We start from the raw sequence: 16,903 nt of genomic DNA, 5'->3' as shown, positions 1-16,903 counted from the left end.
GAGAGACAAGTGAGTGGAGGTGGTGGGGGTCAGCCTGCTTGGCTGGAAACCCTAGCTCTGTCCCTCAGTAGTGTGTGACTTTGGCAAATTACCACATGTCTGCAAAATGGAAAAATCATAGTATGTAACTCTAGGGGTGGTTGGGAGGATTAAATGAAACTAATGCATAGAAAGCCCTTAGCATAATACTCAGCACTTTGGTAAGAGCTAGTAAGTGGAGCTTAATTTTTATAGTTTAGTGGACCCACAAAATGCACTGAGCCAACAGCAGAGTTTGATCTGTGAGTAACTGAAGTATAATAGAAGCACAGAGTGTCTAGTACAGGAAACAGAACTGTGCACAGGACGGAAGGCAGCGTAGACCTGTCCAGGGACACCTCCAGGGACAGGAGGTGGCTGAGCAACCCGAGATCTTCCCAGAGGATGTAGTGGCTTTTAACCCGAGCCCTCAATTCCAAGTTTGCCTATTTGTTTTTACTTCTCATTGACACCTTCCATTCCCAGCAGCTCTCTTCTTCTGGTGGCAAAGAAGGAGAGCCCATCCCTGAATTTCCTCAAAAACAGAAAGTGTTCAGTTGAGTTTCTCACAGAGGCATCCCCGATTAACAGGCATCCCAAAATGGGAGCCCAGTGGCCTCTGAAAGCTGATCTTAGGGGGTCGGCCTAAAGGAAGGAGGAAGGAGAGGGACCTCAGCACTGGGGTGGGAGGGAAGGAAGTGCACCCCTGACATTTCTTGACCATTGCTGTTTTCAGAATTGAAGGCAGCCTGAGCCCCATGGGTCCTGCAGGGCCCCGACCCAGCCAGCAGTGCAAACCGGCCCCCTTCTGCTCTTATCTGCTCTTAGGTGGCATTGGCAACGGAAGTTTTTTTTTTTTTTTTTTAATTCAACTTCATCTTGCGCTCCCTCCTGCTCTCTCTTGTCATGTTACTACTTCATCAAGTTATTTATTATCCAAAAACATTTTAACATGTCTCAGAGCAGCACCTTAATAATTTCCTATAGACGCCCACTTAGAAATCACTTCCCGTCAAACACATATAATAAAACCGTTTATCACACAGGCACCCAACTCACATACACTAACTATAATTACAGTAATTATTAGGCAAAGAGTACAATATCGGCATAAGTGCCAGTGAAAGAAATAATTATAGAGTGCAGGAGTCATCCAAGAGCTAGTGAGAAAAACTAATTAGAGAGAACGTGAAAACACATCATTACCGGTGGGTGCCAGGCTGACGCTCCGCGCCAACACGCGTACCACCTCGTCAGGAAAGCACCTTCCCTACCAAGGAGGGGCAGCTTGCTTCCCTGTCACTGTCACCATCAGGATCCAAACCCTGGATCCTGCTCAGGGATAGAGGCTGACCCTCCCAGGTCCTGGATGTGCTCGTGTCCTAAACCTCCCTGCTTCGAAAAGGCTAGATCTAGCAGGCGGGTTGACGGTTTAGTACGAGCAACCCTGTTGCCTCCCCAGGGCTTGTGGTGATCCCTCACGCTTGGTAGGACGAAGCTGGGTGTTTTCTGAAGATATCAGCATCTGGCCCACAGGCTCCAAACATGAATGCACTGTTCACCTGCACCCCTCACCCGTAGGAAAAATGTACTGTGGGAAATTCAGTGTGGGAAGCCCTCTGCGGGAGGGATTCTTGGAGGCTCTCCAGGCTCTCATGGATTAAAAACAGAGCTGCGCAGGGGGTTGGCTTCCTTGAGGGTCCACGTCAGATGTCATGGTTAGCTGAATTCACTGTCCCCGACGAAGGAAGCACCGCCATCCTAGTGGGGTGCAGGAGGAACATCACCTCCGGAAGGTTCGACCTCTTCAATAACTGTTAAAGGTAGTTTGTGAGGCTGTGTGCGGGGGATGGCAGAGGAAGCCTCGCGGAGCAAGACCCCATGTGTGCACATTCAGGAGGCCAACACGGAGGGCTGCTTTCACACACCAACCGCCCCCACCCCAACACCCACGGGGTAGAGTGCGGGCTCCACCCGTGGCAGATCCCACAGGGCATCCGCGTGTGGCTGTTTGGTAGGAATCTGACCCTGTCGGTTATAGACTGTAAAACCATCAGTGTTCTTGTTCAGGCTCTTCCCTCGGTGACTCCCCAGAGGAGGACTTCTGTGGAGAGAAGCAGGAGTAAGAGCATCTCCGGGAAGCTAGAGGTCATCTGCTCCGGAGAGAAAAAGGCTTGGGGCGCCAATTAAGCCATCCCTGCGTGTAGCTTCATCACCAACAGCCCCTGTCAGGGAAGCGTCAGAAAACCTCCAGGGCCCTTAAACCGTATCAAAAAATTCGCTCAACACATGACTCCAGAGACAGGAAAGAGCTTTATCTCGCTCAGCCTGGGCGGGCCCTGCCTGTTCAAGTCCCCGCTATCTCTCTGTGAATGAAATCCAGCTGACCGGAGCCAGGCCTCTTCTCCCCAGGATTCCTGGCAGTGGGTGTCTTATCACTCCTGCTAACCCAGAAATTGGCCAGCAGGGCACTTTGGCCAAAATCATCTCCTCTGTCAACCTACCCTTCCGATTGAAGGTATTTATTTCTTCCTCTAAGGAGACATCTAGGAATTTTTCAAAGGGTGGGAGACTATATTTCATTTTTTATTAACGTTTTCTCAGGTATACAGTTGGACTGCTTGGTTTCCTTCAGCCACTGATGCAAGGATTCCTCTGTGAATTTTTTTGTTGCTAAGAAGAGGGTCAGGGTCCTAGGACTAGAAGAGGCTGCTGTGGTCCCTGCTGCTTGTTACCTGACGGGGACTGGGACTTTATTGAATTCATAAGAACAGGCCAGAGAAAAGGTTCTACTTTGGCCATTACTGGACTCATGGGCGTTCCACGATCTGGGTTTTAGCCCATCCTTACCTAAAGGGTTTATGCTGGGGTTTAAGCTCTAGGATTTGTCTTCCATGCATCAATTTTCTGGTTGCTTAATCTGAAAAGGTTTCTACTGGTCACAGTTTGTAATTCAAGGGTATTAGTTAAATATTTGACCCCTTGAGTCAATTATCTCTTTCCTTTAGACATCTTTGTATTCATTGGTTTGTCCACCTGTTTCACACTTAACCTCCGCATCGTCTTTGAGGGTGAGATACTCTTTCCTGAAGGTCAGTCTTGTCTTCTAGTACGAAAGGCTCACATCAGACATTTTTCAGGTGCCCAATGCCTAGAACAATACTTGCTCTTAAAAGCCTCTCAAGAAATCCTTCCTCATTTATTATTAAAAATGAAATAGGCATATCTCCCTGGAAACAAGACACTTTCCCCTTCCTTCCTTTTTTTTTTTTTTTTTTTTTTTTAATTTGGGACTAGTTACTAAGTATAAAGATAATTAAGGTAAGCCATGACTAGCCGCCCATCTCCTTAGGAGGTTTTAATTAAAACACCATAATTGGACATTGCAAGAATGAGATTATTAGGTTTATTTAGCCATTCCTAAAATTATCATGCCTCTGGTATTTAAATCACATTCATTTATATTCTCATCATAATTGCTCAAGCCCCATTGTCATTGCAGTCTGTTGTTGGCTTTTGAAAGGCCAGAGGCCAACAGGGATGCTTAATTTGAATGCGGGAATTAATTTATTTCCACATGCTCACGAGGCCATTGGATTTTTCAGTTCTGTGCACTCTGCTGGGTGGGAGTCCCTTTAAAGACAGAAAGGAATAAACACAGCTCTAACAAGAGTGTCCCGCCATCTCCAGCAGAGCTTACACAGTCTGTGTCTTGGCCCCTGAGCTTCCTCTTCCTACCTCCTGAGATTGCCGGGCTCTTACGGTTTTCAATATCATGGCAATAAAGAGAGGCGTTGGGTGTCTTTTTTGGTAGAGGAGGTGGTACAAAGAGCACTGGACCAAATTTTAGAACTTTGTCGTTCATCGGCTCCATGATCTTGAACAGTTTCCCTGACCTCTTTATTCTTCCCTTTTTTCATCGGTATAATGGAAGTAATAAAAAAATAATATTAGAACCTGTATCACAGATTTTGTGAGAACCCAGTGAGATCATGCCCACAAAGCACTGGATGAAATATGGGGCACATAGGAAACCGTCCCTAAGCCCTAGCTGCTATTATGAGAATGACATCATTCTCAGCTTGGCCACCATTGTGTCCCTGGGCAAGTACTCTCCTCTAAGGGATGGTTTCCTCACCATCTCTGTGGCCCTTTTCAGGTCTGAAGTTTGTTGACCTTTGCCCCACTCATTTGGGCACGAGTTAGGACTTTCCCCTTTTGGCACGATGCCGAGTAGAAGAACAAAGTTGAGGAGGCAGCCGGCAGGAGCCAGGCTCCCCAGTCCTCACTTCTCCTCCTTCTCTCTCAGACCGGAGGGGGTGTGGCGCAGTCAGCAGAGACAGGATGACATGATCCCTGTCCGTGCCAGCCGTCACAGGCACTTCCCTGTGACAGGGCTAGCCAGGGACACATTCCTGCCCTCGTGCTCATTGTGGGCCCCCTCCCCGCACCGGGAAGCAGTTGCCTTGTGATGGCGATCAGGCAAGAGCAGGGAAGGGCTAGCATCTGGTTGCCCCACATTCTGCTCTGCCCTCCCTCAAGACATCAGACCACGGTCTGAGGCGTCAGGAGACACCAGAAGGCGGGCCGTCTCTGTTTGCTCCTTGTGTGGCACCAAGGTGGCTCTGGTTCCACATTGAAATTCCCAGTAGTGATTCAGAAAGGGGAGACAAGCCCCGAGGGCAGACAGGTACTTGGCCCATCTCCCCGTCTCCCTGTTCTGCATGAGAACTTCCTTCCACCTTAAGGCAGCAACATTTTCATCCCACTGAAAGAGTGCTCAGGGCAGATAGTTTGGGAACCCATTTAAAAACAAAGAGCAAAGTTCATGTGCTCTCCCAAGTTCATCAGGAAACATCTCCGAACATGGACTACAGGGGTTCTGTGTGCTAGTGAATCACTACGCTCTGATTTAAGCTGCTTTCTTTGCCAGGAAGAGGAGGAGGTGGTAGCAGCAGGCAGGCTTGCTCGGGACCGTGAATGTTCGTGGGTGACGTAGGCACGTGTTCCTACAACAGGAACACGCCCGTGTGTGTAGGCAGATACTGGCCCAGATCAGCCCCTCCCTTCAAAGACAGGTGGACACTCTTTCCACCCTGATCAAAACACTCTGTTCTCATTCCTCTCCGCTTCCCAGCTTGTATAGTACTAAAATTTCTCAGAAGAAAGGTGGGTGTTTCATCACTTTGGCCCCCTGAGAATCCACTGTCACCTGCACCAACCACATCGCATGTGGACAGGGGAGGCTGGGAGGGAGGGATTTGCTGACAGAACTAAGGGAAGCCTGGGTCACTCTTACCTGTGCAGATGAGCAAGGCTCAGAGGGAGCCCCAGGGGACTGGGCAGTTGGCCTTTGCTGGCACTGAGCTGTGGTAGAAAGACCTGAACTTCAGGCATGAAAGTCCCATCCACCTAATAGCCACTCCATTCCTCCACACTACTGCGGAGCCCAGGGCCCTCAGAACTCAGCTGACCTCCCTTCAGGACCCTTCTAGAAGGATTGCTTGCCCCCCCCCCCACATAGCTTGGTGACATTCAGCCCCCACTCTGCCAGGCTTCTAGACCAATTTTATCCATGTGTTCATCCTTTCAATCACCCAAGGTATGTATACTGAGTTCCTGCTCTGTGTTTCAGTCCTATTTTGGGCACTGGGGATGGAAGAGGGCAGAAGACAGCACAGGTCACTGCCCTTATAGAATTTACATGCTAGTTGCCATCTCTCCAAAGACCAAAAGCCAACGGGAGGGACTTCTGCCATCACAGCACTCCCAGGCTCAAAGGGAAGTGGGCTCAGTCTGTTGGACATTGATCAGGGGGGAAGGTTTCCAGGGGAAATGAACCCATCTTTCAACCCCATCTTAAACCTGACATGTTTGTTTCAACAAGAGGATAACACCCTCACCACCTGTGAATGCCTGGCTGGGAGCTGCAAGTCCAGGATGCCGACAGAGGCTATAATTACCTTTGTTTCTCTCTTCGTAATTAAAGGTGTTGTTAGTGACCTGGTTACGGAATCTTTTTCAAAGGCTTTTTTTTTTTTTTTTTAACCTTGACAACATCCCTTGAAATGTAGCACATGCTGCCTGCAGAATGAAAGCCACCCTCTGAAAGACCCAGCTCATCCCCAGAGGGATTCCAGACTATAACCTGGGTCTGGTTTAAACAGATTTAATTTCAGCATAGATGTCAAAAGGGACATTTTTGGGAAAAAACAAAAAAACTCCATTTTAGAACTTCCTGTTGCCCACATGAGCCCTTGACTATACTGTCTTTCTCCCCGACTTCCCTTTCTGACACACCCCAACCAAGTAATATTTTTACAGATCAAAAGATGGGCAGCCTCTGCCTCAGTGGTTGGAAGTTCAAGGGCACAGACTACAGCCTTCCGTGTAGCCCCTGACTTGCCCAAGCAGGAAGGTGCCCAGGGTGTGATGACTCTCCCTGACTTTGTTAGGTGCCCTTTGCCCCAGGATGTGGAGGGCCAGGCCTGGCATTTTTCTTTGGGGAGCATGATCTGCACTTCAAAAGCCCTGACACCTGAAGCCATGCCTCTCCCAGCCTCTCTTGCGTGTGTGGGGAGAGGGAGGGAGCACTTCCCACAATAGATCCCCCTGACCACCTGCAAAGCGGTGGTGCCAGGGATGCAGAGGTGCTGTTGGGTGTCTTACTCCTGCTTCCCTTCCTCTGAAAACCAGGAGTCCTGAATCTTTCCATCCAGAAAGGACTTCAGAAGTCATGCAGTCCAAACTCCTTATTGACTGAGATCGAAGCAAAAAAACTCAGAGGAACATTATGACTTGCAGACCATTAGTGGCAGAGCCAGACTCATTAATAGTAATGATAACAACAACTAACAGTACTAAACTCTGACTTTGTGCTATGCATTCTGCTAAATCTTTTACATGCATTAACTTCCTTTACCTTCACAACAAAACCATGCTATGAAATAAATATTGTCATCTTCCCCCATTTCACAGATGGGGAAAACTGAGGCACAGGATATAAGGATGAAATTACAGAACCAGGATTCAAATTGAGGCAGTGGGACTCCAGGGCCACAGCATTCCTCGTTCCTGATCTGAGACTCTCACAGACTGATTCTCTGGGATTGCCATTTTTCTCAGAAATGGGAATCTTCTCCAGTTTCAAACTAAGTTGGTATCCCTTCTCTCAGAGAATGTTCCAGTTGGGAACTTCGGTATAAGTCATCATCTCTTCGGCATTTTTCTGGTCTCCATGAAATGCGCTAGTGCAACACTGGGGAGTTGGACGTCCTTGTGCTCTTGACAAGAATATTTTCTCAAATGTCCCTGCTAGGAGGACATTTTTAAATATTTGATGTGTGTGTGTGTGTGTGTGTGAGAGAGAGAGAGAGAGAGAGAGGAGCCAAAGGAAATAAGAATCTTTGGTTATTGAGTTAACACTGTCCAGTGAGGTAAGCGTTCCACATCAAGCCTTCCACATTCCTTTGAGCCCCAGGCACAGGGACTGTCGAGTGTGGAGAGGGAGGCTTCCACTTTGAGTCTCAGTGTCTGAAAAGGCATTTGCTACAGGCCCCCTTGGTCTCTGATGCAACCACTGTAACCAGACCCTCTCTGGCTTCCCAGACTTGGCTTCTCCAGTGAACAGAGGCCACACCAAAATTAGTTTTTCCCTGCCGACATTTTTGTGTTTCATGTTTCATCTCTTTCCAAGGGCTCCCAGCCAGAAGTCCCATGTCCGAGCAACGAGGAGATCTTCAGGGTTGGTCTGAGCTTACCCAGCCCGTGGCCCTCTGCTCTGGGGCTGGGGGTCTGGAAAGACATTGACAGCATCCCTGCTGACTAGATCTAGCCGGTGTGGGATATCAAGTCCTGAGGGGGTTTGGGGTTGAGTCTACTTTTTGGTCCACAATGTCGTCATTTGGAAAACTAACCACAGGTTCGAGATTCTTGCCTTAACGTTGAAGAAATAGGGATAGCATGAAAGTTTTTCGGTCTTGAAAACATCTGAATTCACTGCTTGTGACTGTTGGAACCCTGAGTTAGTTTGCTATTATATGTACTTCTCTGCAGTTGATATTCTAAGTAAGCGCCTTAGTACGTGAGTTTTTACTACTTTGCTTTAAACTCACACTGCTTCTCACCTCAAAACAAAAAACTAACTCCAAAATATGTAGTAACTTATTTCCCATTTTTTCCAATGAGGTAGGTTTTATTTGCATGTTGTCTGGACATACAAGCTGTTTGAAAATGCCTTGGATGTTGTCACTGCTGGGGACTATTGACAGTTGGACAACATCGGTGCCCCAAATAATGAAATTCTGACGCCTTTTTCCCTCCCACTTGGTTTTAGTCATGAGTTCTAGCCTCTAGAGAAAAGAAGGAAAATGTGTCTATGTTCAGCATCCAGTCCTCCAATAAAAGCCAAACGACGTGGGTGTTCATTCAAACATTGGGCTGAGAGCATAGTCCCCGCGTGTGCTGTTTGCATGCCTGTGGCATATTTTCACGCGGGATTGACTCTGTGAGCAACCCTTTCTCTGAAAGACGAGGCTGATGGGATGACAGAGCAGGTGGAACAATCCAGAAGCAGGTCAAGGTCAGAATCTCTCCTCTTGGCTAAATATTTAGCCAGGGGCAGCTGTGTCTCCCAGCTGAGGGGAGATGTCAGCTGGCGAACGTGTTTCAGGTAGCTTTTCAGGTAATGCTGGGAAGTGGTGAAGAGGCACAGAAGGCTAGGCAGCTCCTGACCCTGCCGTGACTGACTGCTGTGCTCCTGCCCGACAGGCCCGCACTCAGAACCTCCATCCTGCAATGCCAACTCCATCTCCTGCCCCTCGGCCTGCACTTGCAGTAATAACATCGTGGACTGTCGAGGGAAGGGCTTGACTGAGATCCCCGCCAACTTGCCAGAGGGCATCGTCGAAATGTAAGTGCCCCATCTGCCACTCTCTGTCCCTGGCGAGTTTACCTCTCCGTCTCAGCCAGTCCCCCGGTGGTCTGGCGGCACGATGGCCTGTCAGAGCTAACTATGGAGAACACTCAGGAATCTCTTTGCTATCCTTCCAGGCGCTCCCAGGTGTGGTAGTTTCCAGAACGCAGTCAGCAAACTGCCTAGGGGTCCAAATACTCCGACACTTAGTTCTGTGAATAAAATTTTCGTGGAACACATCCACACCTATTGTGTAGGCATTGTCGGTGGCTGTCCTCATAAGGCAGGATTGAGTAGTTGTGACCTACAGCCCACCAAGCCCCGTTACGTGTACTCTCTGGCCCTTTATGGTGGCAGTTTGCAAGTCCCTTCCCTGGAGCCGCCCTGGGATCATGTTCTAGCTCTACCTTCCACTAGCTGTGTGGCTTTGGGCAGCGTAATTGCTCTCTTTCATCTCTAGTTCTCTCAGCTTTAACAATGTGGTGATTATAGTATCATCCGTGGGTCACTGTGGAAACAGTGAAATACAGCGCGTAAGCCCTTAATTCGGTCCTTGGCACATGAGCAAGTGCTCTGTGCAGTGTGGTAGTGTTGGCAGAAAGTACACGAGTGACGAACTCATTTCATGGCTGCCATTAACTGAACAAGAGACTGAACTGTTAATCATTTAAAATCAGATTCTTGTCCTCTAGACGCGGTCTGTAGGTAACACAGACAAGATTGTGCGTGTCCACGTGTGTGCACGGATCCACTAAAAGTCCCACTAAAAATTGGTTGACCGTATAGCTCAATCTTGTTTTTGCTTCTGCCGCACATTAGATGATAGCCGGTTTCTCATTCTGGATCGAGTAGAAGGTCAGTTGACACCGACGTCAAGATCACTCATTAAATGACCACAAGTGTGTTCATGTTCTACCCTCGCTTTAAGGTGGCTTTATTAAAAACACAGTGAGATACAACCCTCCTGCTCCAAATATCATCAGATAAAATCCTCCAAATAAGACACACATTCCCCTAGCCTCTCTGCTGCTCTCCTCCGCCTTCCTCCTCCTACACATGCCCTTCTGGTCTGATAAATGGCCCATTAACTCTTCCAGCCATTCATACGTTCATCCAACAAACATGTGTTGTTAGCCCACTGTGTTCCAATCACAGTTCTGTGCTTGAGGAGCATCAGTGAATAAAAATATAAAATTTCTGCCTTTATGGTGCTTGCATTCTAGTGGGGGGTGGGGGAGGTAATAAATAATAACCAAAGCAAAGCAAATTATAGGATATGATCGAAGGGGGTAGCTTCTGTGGAGAAAAATAAAACAAGGAAATATTCAAAGTAAGTAAGGAAGAGAAAATAAAGTGGCTATGTGGAGGAACAGTATTGCAGGTCAAGGGCACAGCACGTGCAAAGGTCCAGAGGTAGAAGTGTGTCTGCTGTACCAGAAGGCCAGTGTCGCTGGAGTGAAGTAAACACAAGGAAGAGTGTTGGAGGATGAGATCAGAGAGGCAGTGTGGAGCCAGATCAGGGGGGCATTTTATGGACTCTGCTTTCATCCTGATGGAGATGAGAAGAAACATGATTTACCGCAGTGGAGACTCGGATTCCTCTTTCTTTATTGGTTTTACCAACTTTTCCCTAATTCCCTTTAACACTTTCTTCCCCAGCCCCGGGGGACACAACTCATGCCTGCACCTCTTCCTGTGGGCAGGAGCTAGTCCGTCAAGCGTCCTTTCGTCCTGACACCCACACCTTGCGTGGCCTTCTCTCAACCTTCAGTCTTCCTTTCAGCAACAACCAACAATTAATTCACTTCACATTTTGCTGTGTCCCTTCACTAAAGGGTCTGTTGCTCTAGCCTTGGAGATCCCTTCCTTCCGTGGAGCTCACTTAGACCCCATGCCTCTCCCGATTATCCCCTCGCTTCTCTTCTTCTCCCATTTCCTTTTATTCCTGGCCTTATGCTCTCTCCTTCCCATACTGTTTCCCTTGTCTTCATCTTCCTCCCCTAATTCATTCCCCCCTTCTCTCCCTCTCCTACCCGTGATCCTCCCAGTTCCCTTCCCAGCCCCATCTTCCTCATCACCCAGGTAACACTTTGCTCCTTGTCATAAGAACCTCCACCTTCCCTCTCTATCCATGCCTCTGGCTCTCCCAAGACAGATGTTCAAGACAGAATTCTTGCCACGTTCACCTCATTTCAGATTCCCATAGATCTTTGCTTTCTTTCTCTGCCCCACTTTGTTCCTTTCCCCCTCCATCTGCCAGGCTTATCTTCCCTCCTCGACAACCATAGCTCTTTCCTCAAACCACAGCCTGATGAAAGAGGCCAGTCTAGTAGTCAAGCGGTAACTTGACCCCCACCAGCCCCTTCTCTGCTCCCCATCTTTATACCTCCAACTTGGGCCTCACAGGCACAGAGCTCAGGTGTCTGGGAGAGAGAAAGTGCAGATGTCCACATCAGAGGTGGGATCCGCGCAGACCCAGCCAGTCCTGGACTCTTGACGTCATACCTGGACACCAAATTTTTAAAGGGATATTAACAAACTAGTGTAGTGATTTCTGAAAGGCTCTCTGATCACTGATATCTTTTTCCTGATGTGAGGTAAAGTGAGAAAAACAAAAACAATGTGATGTTTTTCTGTTAAGCAAAACTGGTCAATTTAAAGGACTATCCTTTATTTCAAATTCCTGGGCTCCCTTATTCTGTTTTGTTGTTTTTAAAAATGCCCATTATCTTATGAAATGATGGCCACTAAAGGCAGAATACATATGCTTGTGTGCCTACGCACAGGTCCATGACAAATATGTGTGTAATTTACATGTGTAATTATTACGTAATTATCAATGTATGTCTCTGTATAAACACATATCATATATAATACACAGGGCACCTTAACTGGCAAAGTAAAAGGTCTGGAACCACCTAGCCTGTGAGATCTAAAAGTCTGGGAATAACCAACCTAGCTAGAGTGCTTCTAAAAACAGCCACAAACAGCAACCGGATTCTTGAGTGTAGACGGTGAATTCAGGGACCTAGCTCCACGTACTGGCTCTGGCCCTGCCTTCTAGCTCTTGCTAAATGACTTTTCTGAGTCTTGTTTTCCTCAACTGAGACATGCAGAGGCCAATGGTACCTTCTTAACGGTTCTTGTGAAAGTGAAATGAATGTGTGCAGCCAAATGCTTAGCATTGTGTCTGACACATAGGATAGACTCTGTTAGCCAGGACTGTTGGTATTTTACTACTGCTAGTACTAGTACTAGTACTACTACCACTTCTGTTTAACTACTACCACTTCCACTTGTATCAGTCTCAGTGAGAAAGGTTGGACCATATCATCGGCACTGGAGCTACCTGCATGCGCAAACCTTCCATAACGCTATGTCAAGCTTTTGAGGGTTTTGGGTGAGAGAAGAGATTCAAGAAACAGGCTGGCCAGTTGCATTAGGAATGGAGCCGGACAGTGGCTCATCTTCATGCAAATGTATGCAGACATGGAAATAAGGCTGCCCCTGCTTCCCGAGCACCCATGGCCCACCAGACAGATTGCCCAGGATTTCTCCTTCTGTGATGAAATGAAGCTGAGACATTAAAGCAGACGAGGCAAGATTCTTTGGTTCGGAATATATGGGGAGAGGTGACACGTAAGAGAGACCTTTGAGGAAGAAACCTGCTCATTCTTCAAGGCGACAAAGCCTGTGCCTGGGGACCTGTGTGTTGGCCCAGAAGTCTTGAAAGCAGCTGAAACGCATCCTCTTAGCAGGGAGAGAAGACCAGCAGATGGGGGAGGTTGAAAGATGAGACAGAGAGTAGAGAGTTGAAACTGCAGTACGCACCCCAGGATGAATAAGAAGTGTCTGATTTATCATCCCAAAGACATCTGAATGTGACTTTTTCTTTTTACTGTCAAAAATTCTGCCTCTTGTCCATGGCACGCATACAATGCAGACTTTCCCTCTCTCCTTAGGGATGCTGGGCACCCTATCAGGCGCTCCAGGCCCTATGCACAACCCTTAGCAAGCAGTGGTGCTCCAACACCTCAGGAGGGGTTCTGTGCTCCCCACCATTTTAGAGGGAGGAAGGGCTATCTCTCATGCAAAGCAATCTGGCGAACTCTTTTCAGAAATTTTTTTCAAAGCCAAAGCAGCTCAGAGAACTGTATGCTGGTCTCCCTGCATGGCAGAGCCAATTCCTCTAAAAATAGCTTTCTTCCAGAGAACCCACAGTGAGGCAGCTTCCTGCAGATTTTCCTCGAAACTGAGCTACCACCAACAGCACAGTTCTTGCCACTCCCTGACGTTTCTCTCCGCCAGCTCTAGCCTTTAGCTGGGGTAGATTCTGGGAAGAGCCAGAGGCTTACACCTTCTCTCTTCTGTGGTCTTCTGTCTTCCCTCCATGGTCCTTCTCAAGGCTCAAGAGAACCTTCAGTAGCTAGAGCTTCTTCTTAATCTGTGTTCCATCTTCCGGTTTGCTCTGTCCCCCTCAACCCACAGCGCCGTCCAGTGTGTCTCATGCCCTCTGCTCTAGCAGCTCAGTTCAGTTGGTGGAGAAAGGCCGTGGATGGGCTTACTGGCAAGTCATAAGCAAAAGCATCTGAGGTAAAGTAGCCCCACTTTGCACTTCATCTCACCTCAACCCCCCTGTTTATCTGGGGTGAAGAGATAAACAGTGTTTATCTGCTTAGCACAAGCAAATATTCTCCCGTTATACTGCTCACCAGGGGATTTTAAAAAGAAAGAGTGGGGGGGGGGGAGAAAGCAGCCAACAGAACAAAAGGACTGGAGGGTTCTGGAAGCCATCACCATCTGGGATTCTTAAACGTTCTGAGAGCACCAGGTTTCTGAGGGACTGCCACGTGGAAAGAGAGGAGATGGGGTGGGATGGGGCAGAGGTATACAGGAGAAGCAGAGGAAGCACAGAATAATTAGGAACAGAGCCTTGAGATAAATAGTCCATGGTTAAATTCCCAGTTTTGCCTCTTACCTAGGGCACCTTTCTTAACATCTCCTGCTTCAGTCACCTCCCCCCTTTGCACAATGGGGCTCATCAGACCTACTAGAGATTTTCTATGAAGATTAAATAGCACAGTTGTGCAGAAAATTAGCACAATGTTTGGAAGACATTGAATGGAACCTAAATAGAAAACCTATTCACCGGGTCACATGTACGACATTGTAGAATGGTTTATTGTCTCAAGTTCCCCATACTATTTTTCTTTCATTTTTTTTTTCCTAAGGTGATAAAAAAAAATTCTCTGGGAGAGGCATCTGGGCATATGCATAGAGTCAGAGGAGCAGCTCTGGCTCTGTGCCTGTTCCTCTGCTTTCCATAGGCAAATGCCAGGTATTGTGCAGGGCAGGTTACGAATGACTCAAGTCACGAGTGCCTGCCGCTGCGTCTTTGTTGTTATTACGCTAATGATGATACTTGCTTGATCGGATTGTTGAAGGAATGAAATGAGCCAGCATGCAAAGAGCCCAGTGTCTAACATATAAGCTGGTCCTCAGGAGATGGTAGATGTTTGTCCTTCTTGTCCCCTCAGCCATCACCGCCACCAGCCCTCGAACCCTGCTCCAGAACCGCTCCGTCAGGAGACTCGTGGCCATGACCTGGCGCTGCTGTGCCCCTGCCAGTCTCTCTGGCATCATGTTGACTTCTGCGCTGCTAGAAATATATGGTGTTCAGTCGCATGTTTGCAAATGACAGATCATTAAGGAAGCACCGAGAAACTAGGGCAAATCAATACAGAGCACAAATGGCTGAAATCCCCATCAGATGTTCCCATTGTGTTTACTGGTGCCGGAAGATGTTCAGATGTTTGATTTGTATGTTTGTTTTTATGCTAGTTCTATTAAATCAGTTTGCAGCCTGAAGAATGTTTGCCAGACAAAGAAAGACACATGTGCCGTTTAAGAGAGACCTGAAACAGCTGTTGGCTTCAGACACCTCTCTAAATGTGACCGCTTTTGCTGATGCTAATGCTGCTTTTCATCCTTCACTCCAAAATTTTGTCACTGGGAATATGGATCTTTGCATGCTTGTGCTAGGCTATATCCAACCCACCAGGGGCTATCTGCTGCATAGAAACTTTGTGTGTGCACGTGGCACTGTGGGCTTACCCCCTTGACAAAGGGGCCGTTTCCCTGAGGATGAGCCGGCAGTGACTGGAAATAGACATGCCTCTGATCCAAATGGGATTCGGCAGAGCTCAGTGATGGAGTTCAGGTTGTTGAATGGGATGGAGAGTTCAGGTGTCATCCGGCTATATAGCTCTTCCTGGCTGTGTGAATTTGGACAAGCGACTTAACATCTCTGAGCCTCCATTTTCTCACATTTAAAGTGGGGATGATGAGGATGACTAGGATTTGCCTCAGAGAGGTGTAAATATTAAGATAAAGCATGTAAAACGCGTAGCCTAATGCCCGACTTACAAGCTCCTGATAGCTATTAGCTCTTACTATTGTCGCTTTCCCTACCCTCATCTTTACTTGGCATTTGAAGAAACACTATTCACAACTACACCCCCCGCCAAACTCTGATTCCCCCTGGGGCAAGGTTAACCCCCACATCGTGGCACTCACCATGGCCTTGGCCCTCCGTAAGGGCTCCGGTGTCTAGCCAGGACCCACAGCAGCATGAGCAGTAGAAAGACTACAGAGACAAATACCATCCCTGGGGTGTGCACGTCTGCCGAGTACAGGATGCACAGAGCCGTCCCTGCCGAGACTGGTGTTCTTTGTTCAAAACCACACCTTTGTACTCTATTTGCATATGTATATATATTCACATCTGTACTGCATCTCCCTCAACTCCTACAGCCTTTGTACAAAACACCGACCTCTGCAGAGGCTGCCTGATGTCTCAGCATCAGCATTGGGGTCTTACCCTCCCAAATGCCTCTGTGACTCTGGGGAAGTCACTTTGGTCTGTAGGCCTCAGTTTCTCTGTTTTCAGAAAGAAAGGCGGTATGTCCAATGAGTAGAAACAGATGTCAGTCCTGCTCCTTGTTAGCTCTCTTGCTCTGGACAGGCTATCTGATCCCTCTAGGTTTTATTTTCTGCATCCGCAAAAGGAAGCCACCACAGCTTGCCTCATAAATGTAAGGATTAAAAGAAGCTAACAGACACAAATCAACTTGGCCTCGTGAATGGTAGCTCTTCGTGTTTGTTCTGTGAGCCGTGGAACTTGCTTCTCTGATGGACCGTCTTGGGCTGTTGCTGGCCCCAGGTTATTAAACTCCTTGGTGCTCACTGGTTCATCCCTCCCTTGGCCCTTACACCCATCAGTAAAGTGGAGGTCAACTGATTATGAATTGCACGGAGAGCTGGTTGACCTTGCACATGGTGCTGACCTGACTCGCCGGGGCTCCTGGCCTGTGGCTGGGAGCGGTAGGTCCTCTTGCAAAAACTGAGGGAGTTGCCTCATTACCGACAGTGGCTCTGCCCAGAGGCATCCTCCAGCCATGATCCCTTGCTGAAGTGGCAGGTGAATCACAGGATTCCCGGAGAGCATTTTCCACCTGACTGGCAGTCCCACAGACCCACGGAGCTGCCGCCTTGGCTGAAAGATGCCTGCTCAACCCTGCTCGGCTGGAAAACAAGAATGTCCTTGGAACTTCTCAGTCAAGGCAGCTGGCCCCGAGTCTGCTGCCTCCATGGGTGGCTGGATCCGGGAGCTCCCAGACTCCGAGACCCGATGGCTTGCTCTTGTGCCTTACCATGAGCCAGCCGGGCCGCCATCCAGCCAGCCTGTGCCCATGTGCCCAGCAGAATATGCTCCCCGCCCCCTCTGGCGGCCACAAAGGCTTTCCTAATAGACCGTGGCAGTCTCATTTGTAGACTCTATTCATCCAGCAGCCAAGAATGATCCATCCTGATGCTCCTCTCTCCTCCCACTCACCCTTCCCCCCCGCCCCCAACCCTTCCTTTGGCCCAGAGAGTGATTTGTCTGTGTTATGGGTAGGCCTGACAAACCAT

General features: G+C 48.3%; 1 protein-coding gene across 2 annotated transcripts in view; it reads left to right on the top strand.

The window, feature by feature from the left end:
- SLIT3 (slit guidance ligand 3) overlaps positions 1 to 16,903 on the top strand; it is a 589,038-nt gene that overhangs the window by 461,052 nt on the left and 111,083 nt on the right. For both annotated transcript variants that reach the window (XM_059417324.1, XM_059417323.1), the window contains exon 9: positions 8,788 to 8,929. In XM_059417324.1, the coding sequence (XP_059273307.1) occupies positions 8,788 to 8,929 (142 nt within the window). The remainder of the gene's footprint in view (positions 1 to 8,787; positions 8,930 to 16,903) is intronic.

The sequence above is a fragment of the Mustela nigripes genome, chromosome 12, assembly GCF_022355385.1.
Source record: "Mustela nigripes isolate SB6536 chromosome 12, MUSNIG.SB6536, whole genome shotgun sequence".
In the NCBI taxonomy this organism is placed as follows: domain Eukaryota; kingdom Metazoa; phylum Chordata; class Mammalia; order Carnivora; family Mustelidae; genus Mustela; species Mustela nigripes.
Note: the sequence above shows the minus strand (reverse complement) of the source record. Positions and strands in the feature narration are given on the sequence as shown.